Source organism: Oryzias latipes, chromosome 15 (genome assembly GCF_053564925.1).
Source record: "Oryzias latipes strain Hd-rR chromosome 15, Olatipes_Hd-rR_3.1".
Lineage (NCBI taxonomy): Eukaryota > Metazoa > Chordata > Actinopteri > Beloniformes > Adrianichthyidae > Oryzias > Oryzias latipes.
In genome coordinates this window covers 18,011,877-18,028,571 of record NC_136251.1, presented here as the reverse complement: position 1 = coordinate 18,028,571, position 16,695 = coordinate 18,011,877, and the positions used below count along the sequence as shown (strand labels likewise).

Genomic DNA, 16,695 nt, shown 5'->3' with positions numbered 1-16,695 from the left:
GCTTCCCTGCATTTATCTCTGAAACATCTAATATGAGCAGTTCTTCTGGTTGTTTTTTTTTATTCCTGATCCTATCCATCCTTGTCACTCCTAAAGAGAACCTCAAGATCTTCGTCTCTGGTACCTCCAGATCTGCACCCAGTCTCTTTTTCAAAATGGAGACACATGTACATTATTTGGTGAAATAAAAACACTGTATCATTTTTATTGATCAAAGAGCAATTTGTACTTACAGTGTCATAATACTACATTGGAGAACATGAAGGTTCATCTTTGCTTTTGAGTAGCTGGGCAGATTTGGGTATGAATCTCTTCTGAGTTTCTAAATGACAGACAAGACGCCTTATTTCCTAGCTGGAATATAAAGCTTCAGACAAAGTAAAGATGGGGTATAAGTTAGAGATGAAGCACACATGTTCTTTTTGAGGTATATAATATATTCATGTGCTTCCTAATTGCACTTAAAAACTTTGATTTACTAACAATGTAATTCAACTCCAATTTGTTTTAAGCTACAAAACACTTAATTCTGAATAAACTTTCCACATGCAACTTTTAGAGATAGAGAACCCCTTTCCAGTGGGTGTCTTACATTACAAATATACTTTTAGTTTAGTTTAGCATTAGAACATTTACAATTAAAAAAAAAAAGTAGCATGTGATTACATTGGCAAACACCTATCACACTCAGATCTAGAGAACAGAATGGATGCTTCATGGTTTAAACTGTCTAAAGCAGTCAGTTTGTTGGGATTCCAGCAGTAAATGCTCCCATTTAGGGTTGGTAGTTCACACCTTCAGATTTACACCCAGTCAAAATAAGTAATATATAGATAGTAGTTTTATGGGTTAAAACTTTATCTGCACTATTTAAAATTTGATACTGTATTACTGAACGTCCCACGGACAGTGATTTCTCTTTCCACTGTTTGCATCTTACCACAATCAGCTCAAATGTTTTTTTAAGTTTGGCAGTAGCGTAGATAAATGTCTGCAAAATTTGATTTTTCTCCTTCTGGATATTCATGAGTATTTATCGTTTGCCTGTTTCCTGACAGGTAACCTTGACTGGGTGGGGAAAGAGTTCACCTTTAATGCAGGAGCCGGCCTTGTGATCAGCCACCCAGAAGACGTAGAGGAGAGAAACGTTACTGTTGTGGAGCAGTTACAGGCTGTTTTTGAGCGGGACTGGTTTTCAAGTCACACCCATCCTGTTCAGATGGGTAAAATAGACACCACTGTTTGCAATAGACACCATGTCAAGTGGCCGGCCAAAGCCAGCCACTTAAACAATGGACCAGTGCCTTTCAGGAAAAGCCAGTATGAAAGTAAACCTGCACCGATGAGAACCCATCACAGAACCGATGGAGAAACAGAGGAAAAAACAAGACACCACGGGATCAGACCAAAAAATACAAATCAACATAAGGTTGCCAATGGACAGTTGTTAGCTACAGACAGTTACCAAAACAAGCCTCGAGTTAAAGTGATTGATGAAAGACACCTACAAAGGAAGGAAAATAAACCAGACAATCCAACAGATCCAACCAGCCAATCAGCTGAGAGCAGTGGCTTCAGAGAGATGTCCAGTGGCTCTCAGTGACTTTCAGTCAGCTCTTTTGGAGAACTGCCTCCAGTTTTTATTGGACATATAACACTGGAATGTTTTGGTATTTATTCTTGTTTTGTTTTTAGCACTCAAACACATTGATAATTAGGTAGTCTGAAAGGTTTCAAGCGATGTGGAACTGGGGAAATGATGGAAATCTGACTTTACAAATAGGAACAAACAAAAAGTGATTTTCAGGACTGATTTTTATGCTCACTGTATCTAATGAGCGTACCTATTTATTGCTTTCTCTGATGTTGTATGTCTCTATCAAAAAATCTATTTTGATTTTATGAATTTCTTGACTTTTATATTTTTCCTAGCATATGTGGCAGTTATAATTGATCAGCTTTTCAACAGCATGTGTAGCTACATAAACCAACAACCAGCATTCTCTTTTATGTCTGAAGCAGAGGAAATGTTATAATGTCACTTCTGTTATTGTCCATCTGTTGTTTCTATGCCTTACGTAGAATCATTTTCTCTTTTTTGCCTTTCTACTGCTCCCCTTAGCAAATAACCCTTCATGCATATTAAAACAACAATTCAAATTAAGATTCTATATCATATATTGATATAATTTTCTTCACCTCCAATATCATTTTTTTTTAAATATCTGAACTGTATGTTTAGTATGTTTCATTGAATCCAATTTATGGACCCTTATGTGGCCCAGGAAAAGCCATTTAATTAATTCTTGACTGTTGGCTTTGATCTTTAGATAAAAACAACTCATAACTCATCTCATTAATGATGATCTGATGTTGAATAGTGGGCTCTCTAGAGCCACTTACACAATCAATAACTGTGATGTTCAAATCTCATTACCACAAGTACATAAAGTACTTGGGAATAATGCATTATAGAATTGTGTACATCAATTATTTTTGTTTTCATTCTTTAAAGGCTGTCATTGAGTTAGATGATGCAGCTGTACATACTGTGACGCAACACTTGAGCTGGTTCTACAGAAAAACTATTGCTTTGACTTCTTTAGAGTCGATAGATCTAAAACCATTTTTTTACCTTTTGGAAGCTTCACAAATTAAAATTGATGAATGAGGACATTTTTATTACAAATAGTAGCTTTTTGTCTTTACAAGATCACTTTTTCTTTGTTTTTTAATAATTCACCCTAGTGGGATTTTATGCAGTTTAATGACCACAAATGCTAAAGGAGCAGTAATAAAAAATAAGGCCAGAGGCTGTCTGATCTCAGTCAAATCAATGCAATGAATTTTTAACAGAGCTCAACAGTTGCAGGAGCTACATTTTAACCTCAAGGACACATTGGTCTGTAAAGCCTGAGTCTAGAATTGATTCCTTTAGCAGAATTGGATGTAAACATGTGGGATCATGAGAAATGAGTAAGCTCATAACACTTGACAGAAATCTTGTATCAATTTAAATGTGCACATTAAATGCCAGCATGTAGCCTGCCTTACACAAGTTTTTAAAACAGTGCTTGTAGTGTTTTTAATGGTTGTAGAGCATGTATTTACTTTTTTTTTTGCTATCTAAGCCTTTGATCAAGCAAACATGAGCCCCCTCCCAGTGAAACCTAAATAGTAGTCTCTCAATACATGTTTTAGTTGTCATAGTTTGTATTTTGTATGCTAAAGTAACACATGTAATGAAAGCTTTGTTGTCCTTAGTGAAACGGATCGAATTCCTTTAACTCATGGTAGAACACCAAGCTGACTTTGCCCCCAACAGAATGCAGTGTGACAAAATATTTATTTTACTTACATTCCTATTATTTTATTGTACTTAAAGATTTTCCTGATTTTTAATATAAAATAATGTAAAACTTATGGACCTGCTTTGGCTTGAATATGTTGAAAATGCCTATTTATTTTAGCTACATTCGTTGGTTTTTATTCTCTTCAGTGTTTTCATTAATATATTATTGAATCTCAACAAAGATGATTGTATGTTTACAAGCAGGAAAGATTATGGCACTGAGGCAATAATCGATTATTTAATGGGAGGAAATCCAGTCCCGGTTTATCAGAGCGTTTTTGTAAAAGCTGCGCATACCTGTTCTGTTTACGCTTCAGGTCACGTTGGAGCTTCTCTACAGATGTGTACAGATAAAATTTCTCATGCAAAGTCACAAATACTAACAAAGAATACAGAACAACTGTGATCTGCCAAAACAGCTCAGTAAGTCTAGCCTTTTCCACGTGGATAACTTCTGCCATCTAGTGGAATTCATGAACTAAACCCTCTTTGCTTTTATTCTGTACACTGGTGTGCTATTCAGTCACAGGGCTGATATACACTGCACATCACCGGGTCTGAAGGAGTGAATCTACTAAGATTTTTACCAAAACTATGCTGTCACCTTCTATTAAATATTTACAAATTGTCAAACAAAAAAAGTAGTTATTTAGTGATAACATGCAAAACAGACTAATTCTGTTGTCTGCATACAGTAAGATTCAATTTCTTTTTGTGTAAAGCACAATATCACAACTGCATTGAATAGTTTTAAATCTGGTCTGGAGTCAGATTCACATTATAATGCTGCTTCTATCACTTGATTGGTTGGAAATTTGCTTTTAATACACAATTGCTCACAATTCTTATGTAATATATTTGTTAATAAATAAAAGATACTAAATAAAACAGGTTTTCATCTAAGGAGTAGGAAAAATCTAATGAAGTTTACAACTTGTTGAGTACAATTCTTTCTAAATACTTTTAAATGCTTTCAGTTAAATAAAATATTGAGGGTAAAAAGTCAACCAGTTTGTGCAGAACCTCTGTGAAACCTATGTTTCATTAAGTCACAGCTCTCTTTTTCTTTTCAGACGCAGCTGATGTAGGACGCACTAAATGGCTTATTTCACTGTTAAAGCTCTTTGATGTCGCCAACCTTTACTCTGGAGATTTTTTGGCATGACTGCTGCTTGCATGCCTTCCCTTTATAAACTGGGTACGTTTGCTGATAGCCTTTCTTGAAATGCAAATATAGCCAAGTCTTGTATACCTTTAACAAAACAGAAGGAATGTACATTTATTGCATATCCTTGTTAATGCACACTACTGATAATCCAATCATTTGATTTTTACTCTTAATAAAAAAAAATGCATCTTATTAAAGTTTTGTGTCATTTTGTGTTGATATTCTCCCAACTGAAGGCTCAACAACACATTGAAAAAGTTCAGATTATAGGTGGATGCAAACAATTCTATAAATTGTATGGGTTCATTTTAATATTGGATTCCCTTCATGTCATGATGAAGCATTAACAAAAAGAAAAAGATGTGTTCAGCCTTAACAGATTCAGGATTTAATCCTGTACAATATAGTTCCATTTAAAAATTAGGTGCAGATCTCAAATATAATTTAGCTTTACAGATACATCTCAAACATTGGCATGTTTGGTATATGAAGGCGAATAACACTGAACCAGATTAAATGTAACCTTTTAGATTAGTGAATTTATTTGTGCAAGCAGCCTTTTGGAACACAACCTGTTAACTTGTGCATTTTTCACAAGTGAGCTTTAATTTAATAAAAATAAAATAAAATATTTTCTGGGGACAATCCATTTTTTTCAAGACTTTCTGGGTTTCCACATATAAATGTCCCAAAGTGTGGCATGCACAACACACCATGGGCTGCAAGTCTGTGCTGGCTCAGAGCAGTTGACGTTTCGGTCACCATGGCAACCTGTTTGGCGTCACTGGTCTCTACGCTCGGAGAGATTCATGACGTCGCGCATGTACTCGAAGCCAGTACGGAGTGGCGGACTCTCGCAGCATTTACATTCATGGAAAATGAAGTAAATGTTCGGCCCAATCTCAATGGGTTGTAAATGCTGGAGGTTTCGCAGGGCTGGGCCAGAGGAACAGACGACCGAGCCTCTCTGCTAACGTTACACACAGCGTCGGCCACCATCATGGCTGAGGATGAAAGTGAGTGGATTGTGGAGAGCATCGTCGGCTATCTGGGTAGTCCGGAATGGGTCATTCCTGTCACTGACTTTATGGAGCACAAATGCACGGGTGAGAACGACCGTTCAACTTTTTTGAATTTGATCTATTTACATATGGTGAGCTATGGGATGCTAAGCTAATGCTAGCTTGTTACTGTTTGGGACTAGCTTATTTTGTGATTTTAGCGAGCTTTGCTGTTTCACATAATCTATTTGTAGATGAGGTACAAGGCAGAATAAAGTTAGCATTAAGGTTTGCAGCAAAGCTAATTCCTGCTGGGCATTGTTGTAGACCCCCCCCCCCCCCCATGATTATTTGAAAGATTTCCTAAACATTTCAGTTTTATGTGCATTCCTTTGTTATTATTTTGTTTACTTTCTTGTTCATTTCCTAGTTTTTGATGATGAAGATGAAAATAAGTTGTCATACACAGAAATCCACCAGCAGTATAAGACGTTGGTGAGTATGGTCAGATCCCTGCTTCATGTTAACTCTTCATTCCCCCCACAATGACTCATCTGCATTACCCATTATTGGCTCTGAGATTGCTGACTAGCTCAAACTAGACGGCTAAAAGCTGCTTTGCTTCTGCAGGTGGAAAGGCTGTTGGAGAATTACATGCGGGAGGTTGGCATCAGCGAACGGCAGTTTCTGGACGCATGCAGCTCACCATTTGCCAAGTCCAAAACTCTGCAGGTATTTTAAGCTTCATATGCACACCCCTTCCAGTCTGCCAGCTAACCTGAACTGAAAATCACGGATGGGATTTGCTTACATAAGACTATCTGAGCTGGGAACTTGGTGGCTGGTCTCGTTCCTTTCAAAGTAAACGTGTCTTTTGGTCTAATAAGCAAGATGAAATTCAGGTAGTGATAAAATATAAATGTGTGTATAAAGCTACATCAAATGAAAGGTAAAGATTTAATGTCGAAGAAATGTTGAGTCTTTGGAAAAAATTGACTGATTTTAAACTTTTAAAACACCAATAATTGGAAGATTAAGTACATTAAAAAACTTTTTAAAAGATTCCTGATCGACTGCAATCGTAAAATACTGATAACCGTGTTTAGATCTGTGAGCATATTGTTCATCGAATGAAGAAGCAGAGCTCCTGTCCGGACTTTACAACATTATCCATCCCTGCATCTGCTTATTTCAGAAAGAAAACCCAAATCTGTTGTGTGCCGTGACTTGTCTGGGAAAATGGTTTGACTATAAGTGTGGTAAACCTCAGTTTGCCTCATCCTGTTGTCGTTGTTTACATTGTTGTCTTTAATGTGGGCTGCTTAGAGGCATGATAGACGGCTTTGGCGTGTCACAGCAGTGAGGGTGAGAGGTGAGGAACACACTGAGCGGCTCGCACGACCATTTTTCACAGCCAGATGCCAATCAGGCAAGGTTTAGAGTAATGGTTTTTGCCAAGAGGTCCTCTGATAGTATTAACCTCCACAAATTTTCGTTGAGATGCTTCTGTAAAGTTAAAGTAGTATTCTTCCAAAAACAAAGATATGAATCAACATTATGAGTAGTTTTTGTAGTCTTACTTTATTATCTTCTTTTTCTCATTGTATTCTTTAAGATACTCTTTTAGGACAATTAGTATAGTTTTTCTGCTGAAATGTGTCAACAAAGGCAGGTAAGCCTGTAATGAGCCATAGTGCTTTTTTTTTAAAAAGGTGATGGCGCTCCTGGAATCTAACTTCCCCATCTTTGCTTTAAAGCCTGTTGGCACATGCAAAATTGAAGCAAAGCACATTTTCTGTACTAATGATGCAGGATGTTATCTTATTTTCTAAGATGAGGGGGTGATAGTGCAGATCAGACCAACAAAGAGAAACCATTCTCTTGAATTCCTACAGTCAGTCAATCACAAATCAAACTCTCACTCCTCTTGCACAAACTCTGGCAGTTCACGACGGGGATCTTCACGAGTGTTTGGAAGAAAGAGCTCTCAGAAAAGGCTTTGGCAGTATTAGGGACAACATGCAATTCCCACACAAAAAAGGCCTCTGCTGGGATGAAAACAGGGATTTTCTTGTCTGGACACAGTTTGTACCACTACTGATCGATATTTGACTACCACTGCTTTAGAAGAAAACGTCTGAGCCAGATTGGCAGATTCTGAAGTCAGGATTTAAATTAAATCCTTGAGGGCTTCTTCATCTGAAATCATTGCCTCAAAGGAAAATAATTAGGAATTAAATGAGGAAAACAGTTGTATTAAAATTTGCAGAAATGTTGCACAAAATGTATTTTCTGATATACATGATGGAAATAACTTTGCTGAACTGCTGGAGCTGACTTTTTGTTTTATTTATTCTTTGCAAGTTTGGGGTTGCAAGTAGAAAAAGCAAGGGGCATGAGGCATGCAGGGGGAGAGGTTAAATTGCATGGCAAGCAGCTAAGCTTTAAGAACACTGAATGGCATTAAAGACTTGCCAGGCAGCAGCCTAGAAGCGGGGACGACCTTTAATAGAAACAGGAAGTTAACGTAAAAGATTAGCCGTAAGTATCGGCGTGTTTGAAAACATAGCTCAGTTTATGCTGGGTTAGTTGAATGGCTGTAAGGTTGACAGGATAGCAGGTCAAATACAGCATAACTCACTGTTTAAATGAAACACACAGACATGCTCACTGAATTTAAAAACTCAGTCTATTTTCAGCGCTCTGTTTTATTTTTCTGTTTTAAATGCATGACAGAGCAGAGAACCAGGAGAACAAAAAAGAAGAGAATCATGGAAGAGGAATACACAGTAAATAATTAAGCCAGTGTGCTAGTGGTCAACAAGATTAGCTAACCTTCACATATTGGGGTCAGTCCACAGGTTCAACAAGTGGCTTAAATACAACCTTTTTTTAATGAATTGGTTTGGATGAGCTTTTTTTGTTGAGAAAAAATTTCTTCTGGGCTTTTAAAGTTAATTTAGCATTTATTTTATTGTTTGCTTATTTTGAGTGGCAGCAGCTAACAGTGCCCTAAAAACAGAAAGAAAATTAAAAAAAGAAATGAACAATGATTAAATTAGAAATTTAACAAACAAAAAAACAACTGCCAAAATAGTAGTGGTATGGTAGATGAGGACAAATTCAGGGTTAAAAGTTATTTACACAATAAATTCAAGACCACTTTCAATGGCAGCTATTAAATTATAAGATGAGATGAAAGTCCTGCTTCACTTGAACTGTATTTTAGAGTTTTTAAACTTCACAAAAGCTTTTTGGGTTCAGTCAGTTGTAGCAGAAATGCTGCATCGTACATCTTTTTCTTTGTGTTGCTCAGACAGTGTTCCAGCCTGTTCTGGCTACAGACGACTTCCAGATGTTTCGCTCGCTTATGGTTCAGAAGAATTTAGAGCTGCAGCTTCAAGCTCTCAGGGTCATAAAAGAAAGAAACGGTGAGCTGGATGGACAGTTGTGTGGCGTATCTACACACTTATCTTCAGACTGACCCGTAAAGAATGAATGTATTTGTTTGTAGGGGCCCTTCCAGAGTGTTTGACGGATGGTGTGGATGTGATGACAGAGTTGCAGCAGCAGGAAATGAAAATCCTTGAGGAGGTTCTCAAGTGAGTCTTCTTTCTTTCTTCTTTTATGTAAATAAAATAAAAAAAAATCCCTTCACAAATTGATTATTGTTTAGATTTTGTGTAAAAATCATAAGATTTTGACTCAGTTGGTCTTTTTGTATGCATGTACATATATTCTCAATCAGGCATCTCCAACTCTGATCCTCGTGTGCTACTGCCCTGCTTGTTTTACAGCTAACCCCGCTTCAGTAATTCCTGATTAGCTGGATTGAGTGAGCTCAGTTTCTGATTGACTGAACACACCTGATTCAGGTGACCAGTAATTACTGAAGGAAGGGGAACTGCAAAACAAGCAGGGCGGTAGCTCACAAGGAACAGAGTTGGAGGTCACAGTGGACCTAAATTAATAATTGTATGTATTACCAAAATGCATATGTACTTTTTTTAAATTGTTTGTTTTTTGAGTGGGACAACATATCTAAAGCACATGGACTAATTCATAGTTTAAAAAAATAGGTCACAATTTAAAAACTAAGATTTGAATAATATTTACAACTCAAAATCCCATTTAAAAATGGTTGACAGAGAAGAATAAAAAATAAGACTTTTAGGTGTCGCACACTGATTGAAAAACATTTGTTTTTTAGGTCTTGACTTGAACTCTGTCAGAGCAGAAACTTCTCTGACAATATCAGGAGCCTTTCCACATTTTACCTCCATGAAGCTGAAACGTTGCTCTGTAGTTTTGACGCCAGGTTCTCGCATCAGACCACTTCCTGAGCTTCTCAGACTCTCCGCTGTTCATTCGGGGCCAACATGAAGGAGATGTACATTGGTGTTAAACCATGCAGAGACTTGCAGAGCTGCTTTAAACTCAATGCTCTGAGGGACCTGAGGACAGGACTGATGTAGTCCTACTTCCTGGTTTTACTCAGAACCGGAGCAGCAGCATTGTGGCTGAACTGCAGCTGCTTAGCATCCCATTTACTGAGACCAGGGAATGGACCAATATGGTGGTCTAACCAATGAGTTATATCGCTATAGGAGACACGCCCCCTTGGGAAATCTGGCCAACAGTGGCGGAGCGCGACGCTATCTTGGTCGGTGCCCAAATGAAAATGTTTACTATAGCCTTTGGTGGCATCTCATTAGCTTTTATATAATTTACATATATTTATATTGATACATATTTATATATATATATATTATTTATATAAAGTTGTAATCCTAAATATTTGGCAGTTGAAACCCGCACAATGAACTGGTATTTTGCAAAAAATGTGATCACATGCATGCACTGCAGCAGTGACTTGACCTTACCAAGATGGCGGTGCTCTCCTCCCATGAGGAATCACGTGATGTCTCCTCTACCGATAGAACTCATTGGGTCTAACCTGCTGGAATTGAACACGTTAACAAGTGTTTCTGGTTGACAGCACACCTTTGATTCCGTCAATCTTTTTAAGATGGTAAAATTAAAATGCTGATAAAGTTATAGATTTATTGCGACTATCAAGGGTCTGGGCAGAGTCCTTGATTACCCCAACATTTCTAACCTGACTCGAAGGTTTTAGCGAAAAGACTAAAGGTGACATTTTGGCCTTTTCATTTAAAATAAAGTCGATTTTTTTCAGTGATTGTGTAGAATGCAGTGACAAAGTGAGTCCACTGGTCCATAATCACTGGCTGAGAGTAAGATGGAAAACCTCACTGACAATCAAACTAAAGGACTAAAGTGGGCTAGTTAAAATCGGTCAATATTTGTTCATTCTTGTGGCATCAAGACTTTTTTTCCTTTAAGAAAGACTTGATGACACTAGCTTTCAAGATCTTTGGAAATGTTCCGAACTGAAATGAAATGTTAAACATGTAAGTAAGTTGTGGTAGCAAATTGCTAAGGGCACATTTTAGGAGGTATCACATCAAGGGAGCATGTGGATGAACTCAGACCGGAGATAATCTCTTGGACTGTTTTCTCACTGACAGGTGTGAAGTGTTGCAGCTCAAAGTGTCTTTCTGGCTGCAGAGTTGATATCTGGGTTGTGGAGCAAAGCAACTCAAGGACTTCCAGCGTTCCTAAATGGATAAGGCACAGCTTGTTCCTGTTAAAGCTGCCCAAAGTGTTCTGGGTGCAGTATGGATGACCAACTGGACACAAAGAGAGCCAACAATTTGAACCCAAATCAATCTGCAACTAAGTTAAACAAACATATGCACACACACAAGACTTCCAAGTCACCCTTTCTTTTTCATTTTTCATACAGCAACTTGTTTTGTCAATTTAAGCTTGAAACCAACCTGGTCAGATTGCAATTTTAAAGACATTAACCTCACATTTAAGTCACTGTTTGTTCTTAAATAGAAAAAATAGCGAGCTAATTTTCCCTGACTGGAGAAAAACAAAGCTCTGAAAACGATAATATTCCACAATAAGCTATAACACGTACAGCAAAAATAACAGCTCATTTAGCTCACCTTCACTTACCTCCTGCTTTGTTTCTCGTAAAACCTTAAAGCACATTAAAGGTGTTAACACTGCCTCCATATAAAGAGATCTTGATAAACATGACCATAAGTTACCTGGAGAACACTGACTGAGAATGTGGAGCATACAGTCTGGAAGCGGCCTCAACACGACGTTAGTGAACTGAGTGTAGATGCTGATTGGAGGTGAACACATGGCAGAGGACCACAGATGCAAAGTTTGGGAGCAGGAGGAATGCTTTCAAAAGTAGATGCAGCCTGGAGGACAAAATTACAGATGACTGTCAAAATTAAAGGAGAAATTGTTGATTGGCCAAATCATGAAGAGATAGGACCTCATTGGCCCAGAACAGTGTGGATAATAATGAATGAAGGTAAACAGACAGCACGAGGAAGGTAACCTGTATCAGAATAAAAAAAATGATGGTTATGAAATGACACCAAAGCTTCACTATTTTTTAGCAATCTATTTACAGATTCAATCTGATTTTACAAACGCAATTGCAATATTGATCATAATATTAATAATAGGTTTTAGCTCAGACTCCATTAGGTCTTAATAAAAATAATAAAATAAAATAAAACTGTGCTTCGAAAAGTGCTGTACAAAAAAACAAAGTTTAAACTTAAAAAAATAGAAACAACAGTCAGACCATACCATGCCCAGAATGTAAGACAAACAGGAATTGTCTTCAATACTTCCAAAAACATAAAAAATATTAAACATCTGTATTATATGATTCGTTGAACTATACATATCATTTCCCTGAATTGCATTCGGCATGTGCACTTTTCTACCTAGGATACTTTATTAGTACCTTGAATCCATCCTTAAAAGCAACCTACAGCTTTTTTTTTTTTTATTGAACTGGTGAGATAATATTAATCATTGTCACTATTTTAGTTGTATTAACGCAATCTTGCAACTTTATTATCCTCATACCAAATTGTCAATCTGGAAATTTTTCAATCAAGGAGATTTTTCCCTGAAGGAGACCCAAAGTTGTAATCCTACACAAAATCCAATCAAAAATCTGTTAAATCCACAAAAGATCTACAATTCAAATCTGCAGACTTATTGTTTTTTTAGGTTTACAGCCTCTGACTGCTCTTTTTTTCTTCAGCAGTTGTCTGTAGATGCTCGGCTCTCAGAGCTCCTATCCTTGCTCCCTAATGGGATTTTGCCTGTGTCGACCTGACCAGCAGAACACAGAGAAGACAGTGGAAATGCATTTAAGCTCCTTATCTCTCTGCTTATTTAGGTTAGCGATATTGACACTCCTCAAGCAACTGAGAAAATAGTACTTTTATCCAGTTTGTCTTACTAGGTTGCCTTGGCTAAATATCAGCTCTAGGTTATCCAGCTTCAAGTCCCTTCCAGATTACTGCAGCATGATCTGTATACCGTAATCAACTTCAGAAGGCTTAGTCACCCCTAAGCACACACCAGTATAGAGCAACACAGTTTCTTTTTAAAGCTGCACTTCTGTTATTTTCTGACATTGGTTTGGCATTACAGCAGCTGTTCTCCTAATCTCATTTGAATAATAAGGTTATTAAAAGATGATCTACCGTGATAGCTTTGAATGATGATAATCCTGGAGGTTGATTCACAGTTCTTACAATATTCAAACAAAACTAGAGGTTACATTTAAAAAAAAAAATCAATTTTTGAAATATAGTAAAAGAAGAAGTTCCTGTATTTATCCCATACTTACTTATAAAACATCTACAAGAGTGTAACAGACTACTTATGTATTTTTTAAGAAATAAAATAACTAAAAACTGTTGGGTAGTTATGGAACATCGGCCAGATCCGGGTGTCTTATGGGGTGTCCTTTTTTCTCTCCTTTCAGTTTTGTCTCCCTATAGTGATATTTTGCTGAAGTCTTTGCTAAAGTCATGTTGGATAATAACAAATGTGATTTATTATAAATGTTAGATCCAGTTTGTGATAAAAGTAGAGCATTGATTTTCATATAGACATCATTGTCTTTCTTGAATATTATGTGTTCTCAGAATGCTTCATCAAATATCGTTAACGTAGCAAATGAACATTTTTTCTATATCTCATCATTTATCTTTAGAAAGTCCAAAGAAGAGTATGAATTGGAAATGTCCAGGAGGCGGCTATTAGAGGAAGAGGTTGGTTCCACTTCCAGCACCTGTTCTGATAAAGCAGTGGGTGAACATGATGAAGACAAGAGCCCCACATCCGCTCACAGCCAAAGGGGCAGCGCCTCCAAGGTAAGAGAGTCCGATTTCTCCGTGTTATGCAGGTGTCTGCACTTTGATCAGCCAAATGAAGGCCTGCACTTCATTCACCTTTTCATCAGCCATCAAAAAGTGCTCCCTTTAGTGATGTCTAATGGTAAAACTGTAGATCGCAACCACCGTAAATTAAAAAGGAAAATAGTGCAAAAGGGTTTTCTAGGTCAGGACATAGTTACTGCAGAGCAGCAGGGGTTCATCAGAAATTCACGTCTGAGTTGTCGGCGGGACCATTGGGACCATCTCACTTACGTTTATTTCTTTTCAGATCACCAGCAGTCCTGCCAGAGACGACAGTAAGGAAACCGAAAAGAAAAGTGCAGCTAAGAGCAGCTCTGCTTCCAAGCCTACATCAGGTATCATCTGCTCGCTCCAACAGAGAGCGCTTTTCCAGTATTATTATTTTTTTACCACAGCCAACAAAACAGTACGAACTGAACATGTTTGTGCAGATTGTGGCAGTAACAGTGCACAGCCCAGAGTGCTTCCAGCAGTCAGAGTTCCAGGAAGGTCTAGTGAGCCCTCCAGCACTAACGGCACTCACGCTGTAGAGCCAAGCGGCGGCCCATCTGCAGCTGAGGCTTACCTGGAGGAGGCATGCAGGGAAGCTGGCTTCTCTAATGGATACACGGTGAGACTGAGCTCGCTACAAAATTACAGTTTAAGTAAGGAGTCAGCTGCAGCAGATCTGTGGGAATCAAGAGATTTGCAAATAGTTCAAAAGTAAAATGCCTATTTAAAATTATATTGTTGGCTTCTTATTCTTAACCTTTTATACTATGTTGTGAGTTTGGATCAGATAGTTATGCATTCACATACAGAGAACTTGAAATAAAAAAATAACTGAAGTAGCATTTCCATGCCTTGTGCAATCTTCATCTCTGCTCCTGCACAGGAGTTATCAGCATTGCAGCAGGAGCAGCTCCAGCAGAGGGCAGCATATCTGCGTCAGCAACGGGACAAGCTGCAGGCTTTGAAAAAAGACCTGCAGAAACCCAATCAGACGACCTCACAAGAAGAAACGCCAACCAGCTCCACGCCATCTCCCACTCCGGTACATCCACCCCGTTCCGTAACATTTTTATTCATACATGACGAATTTTAAGGGATGAAAAAAAATGTCCTTTTTATCATGACAGTCAGTTACTTGGTAGAGAACTTTAAAAATCTTCTTCTCATGTCATTAATTCAACTCATCTTCATGTACCCTCCTAATCGTCATTTTTTTCTTTGACCCCTTTTTTATGTTTTTCTATTCCCACTCTTCCATTATCTGGTCCGGCAGGAGGCAGTCGGGCAGTCCCAGAGGAACGGGACCAGTTCTCTTCCTCCTATTGCTTCTTCTCCTCCTCCTTCTCCTCCTCCACCACAACTATCTGCTAACTCCTCCAAGCAGAAGGTGATCAGACCACAAGCTGTCTGATGTGACACCACTAAAAAAAAAAAAAAACACCCTGCTTGTGTCTTCCCCCCTTGCTTTGTCTACCACTTTAACACTCAGCTTCCTCTTTGAAACAGAAACACCTGTACACACATACCCGGCTGCATCATAATAGTCTTCCCTGCTGCTTCTCCTCCCCGTCAACATTTATTTTGAAGCTGCTCTTCATTGCTAACGTCTGTACCTGGTGCGGTCTTTCTTTGCAGGAGCTGTCTGCAGAGGAGAGGAAAAGGCTGCAGAAAAGAAAACACCTGGCTGACAAGCTGAAAGACGAAGTCATTAAAAAATAATCCCTCACAATGCAAAACCTCCCAAAAAAATGTCCTCCAGTAATCAATCACTTCCCTCACAGACCTACAGAGTACCTCACCTGCTGATCTTTTTTTTTTTTACTCAAGACTTTAAGAAGCCAATCATCATGTCTGTTCAGTTTTTTCATCCGTGTCTTTAGTACAAAAATGTATATATTGTAAAATACATATTATTTGTAAGATATAGATCCCATATAAATGTAGGAAAAAGGACAGTGGCCCATTAAGCAGCTGACTTTTGTTCCCTAAAACACCAAATTTACCAGTGCAAGTGAATATTTTTATATTTTTGTCTTTAAAAATACCTTTTAGTTAAAGTACCTTTTAAGTATTGCGATTTGAAAAAAGCAATAGACTTATGATTAATTCACTTGTGTAAATTTTGCAGTTGGCAATGCACATTTCTTCTCACTCACAGATGACATAGAGCACATCTGGCCTGGGTGTCGATAAGTTCTCCAGTACCAATGACCTGGACCTGTTCCCAGCCTTGTTTTCCTTGTTTGCATCTTTAAAGGAAGTCTTTTTGTAATGGAGCTGAGGGAACAGAGCTGCTTTTCATGAGCATTGTACCATTTACCTTCAAAGCCATTGGGAGTCTGTACTTGATGCAGCTCCATTTTGACTAGTAGTGATACTTTATGATTCAATAAATTCACCTGTTTTTTTATGATTTGGAATCCATGCAGTTGGTGTAAAGAGCTGGTGGTAGTGGTGTACAACTTGCTAGATGAAGTACTTTCAAAATGTTTTTAATCTCAAAATATACCAAATATACAAATGTTTAAGATGGGTAGAGGGATTGATGCACTTGATACAAGTTTTAGAGGAAAATTGGTCATAAATTCAACAGACAGGAAGACACAAAGTGACAGTTTTCCTTGAGAACAAACCCCTTTTGTTTTAGGTTTTGAACTAATTCACAGGAAAAACAAAAACAAAGTTACTTAAATGTTGGGTTTCTTTTGAAAGCTCTAGAAACAAAAATAGAAGTTATATAGAAAAATGTTGCTACATGAAGCCTGTTATTTACTGCAGTTGCAGACACCAATTCATCTCTCAAGTCTGTTTATAACACAGGACTACCAAGGCTTTTCCTCCTTT

The 16,695-nt window shown here is 37.8% G+C and overlaps 2 protein-coding genes across 4 annotated transcripts in view; both read left to right on the top strand.

Annotated features, from left to right (window-relative positions):
• LOC101156763 (inactive phospholipase D5) overlaps nt 1-4,712 on the top strand; it is a 63,658-nt gene extending 58,946 nt beyond the window's left edge. For both annotated transcript variants that reach the window (XM_078931893.1, XM_011484304.4), the window contains exon 10: nt 1,059-4,712. In XM_078931893.1, coding sequence (XP_078788019.1) covers nt 1,059-1,603 — 545 coding nt within the window. In that variant the 3' untranslated portion in view covers nt 1,604-4,712. The remainder of the gene's footprint in view (nt 1-1,058) is intronic.
• A 556-nt stretch (nt 4,713-5,268) lies between these two features.
• Nucleotides 5,269-16,264, top strand: cfap36 (cilia and flagella associated protein 36). Of its 2 annotated transcripts, XM_011484301.4 has the most exons (11): nt 5,269-5,626; nt 5,952-6,016; nt 6,152-6,253; nt 8,838-8,952; nt 9,036-9,123; nt 13,656-13,815; nt 14,108-14,195; nt 14,292-14,470; nt 14,735-14,893; nt 15,125-15,238; nt 15,487-16,264. In XM_011484301.4, the coding sequence occupies exons 1-11, from the start codon at nt 5,437-5,439 to the stop codon at nt 15,568-15,570; spliced, it is 1,344 nt and encodes a 447-aa protein (XP_011482603.1). In that variant the 5' UTR covers nt 5,269-5,436; the 3' UTR covers nt 15,571-16,264. The 2 variants fall into 2 exon arrangements, with proteins under 2 accessions (XP_011482603.1, XP_004077093.1); XM_004077045.5 differs by lacking the exon at nt 15,125-15,238.
• Nucleotides 16,265-16,695: the final 431 nt, after the last annotated feature.

Bases quoted from the DNA above. Each gene is read 5' to 3' on its own strand.
- cfap36 (XM_011484301.4), top strand. From the start codon at position 5,437: ATGCTGGAGGTTTCGCAGGGCTGGGCCAGAGGAACAGACGACCGAGCC. The intron at 13,816-14,107 runs GTAAGAGAGTCC...ATTTCTTTTCAG, and splicing joins AAAGGGGCAGCGCCTCCAAG to ATCACCAGCAGTCCTGCCAG. The intron at 14,196-14,291 runs GTATCATCTGCT...ATGTTTGTGCAG, and splicing joins TGCTTCCAAGCCTACATCAG to ATTGTGGCAGTAACAGTGCA.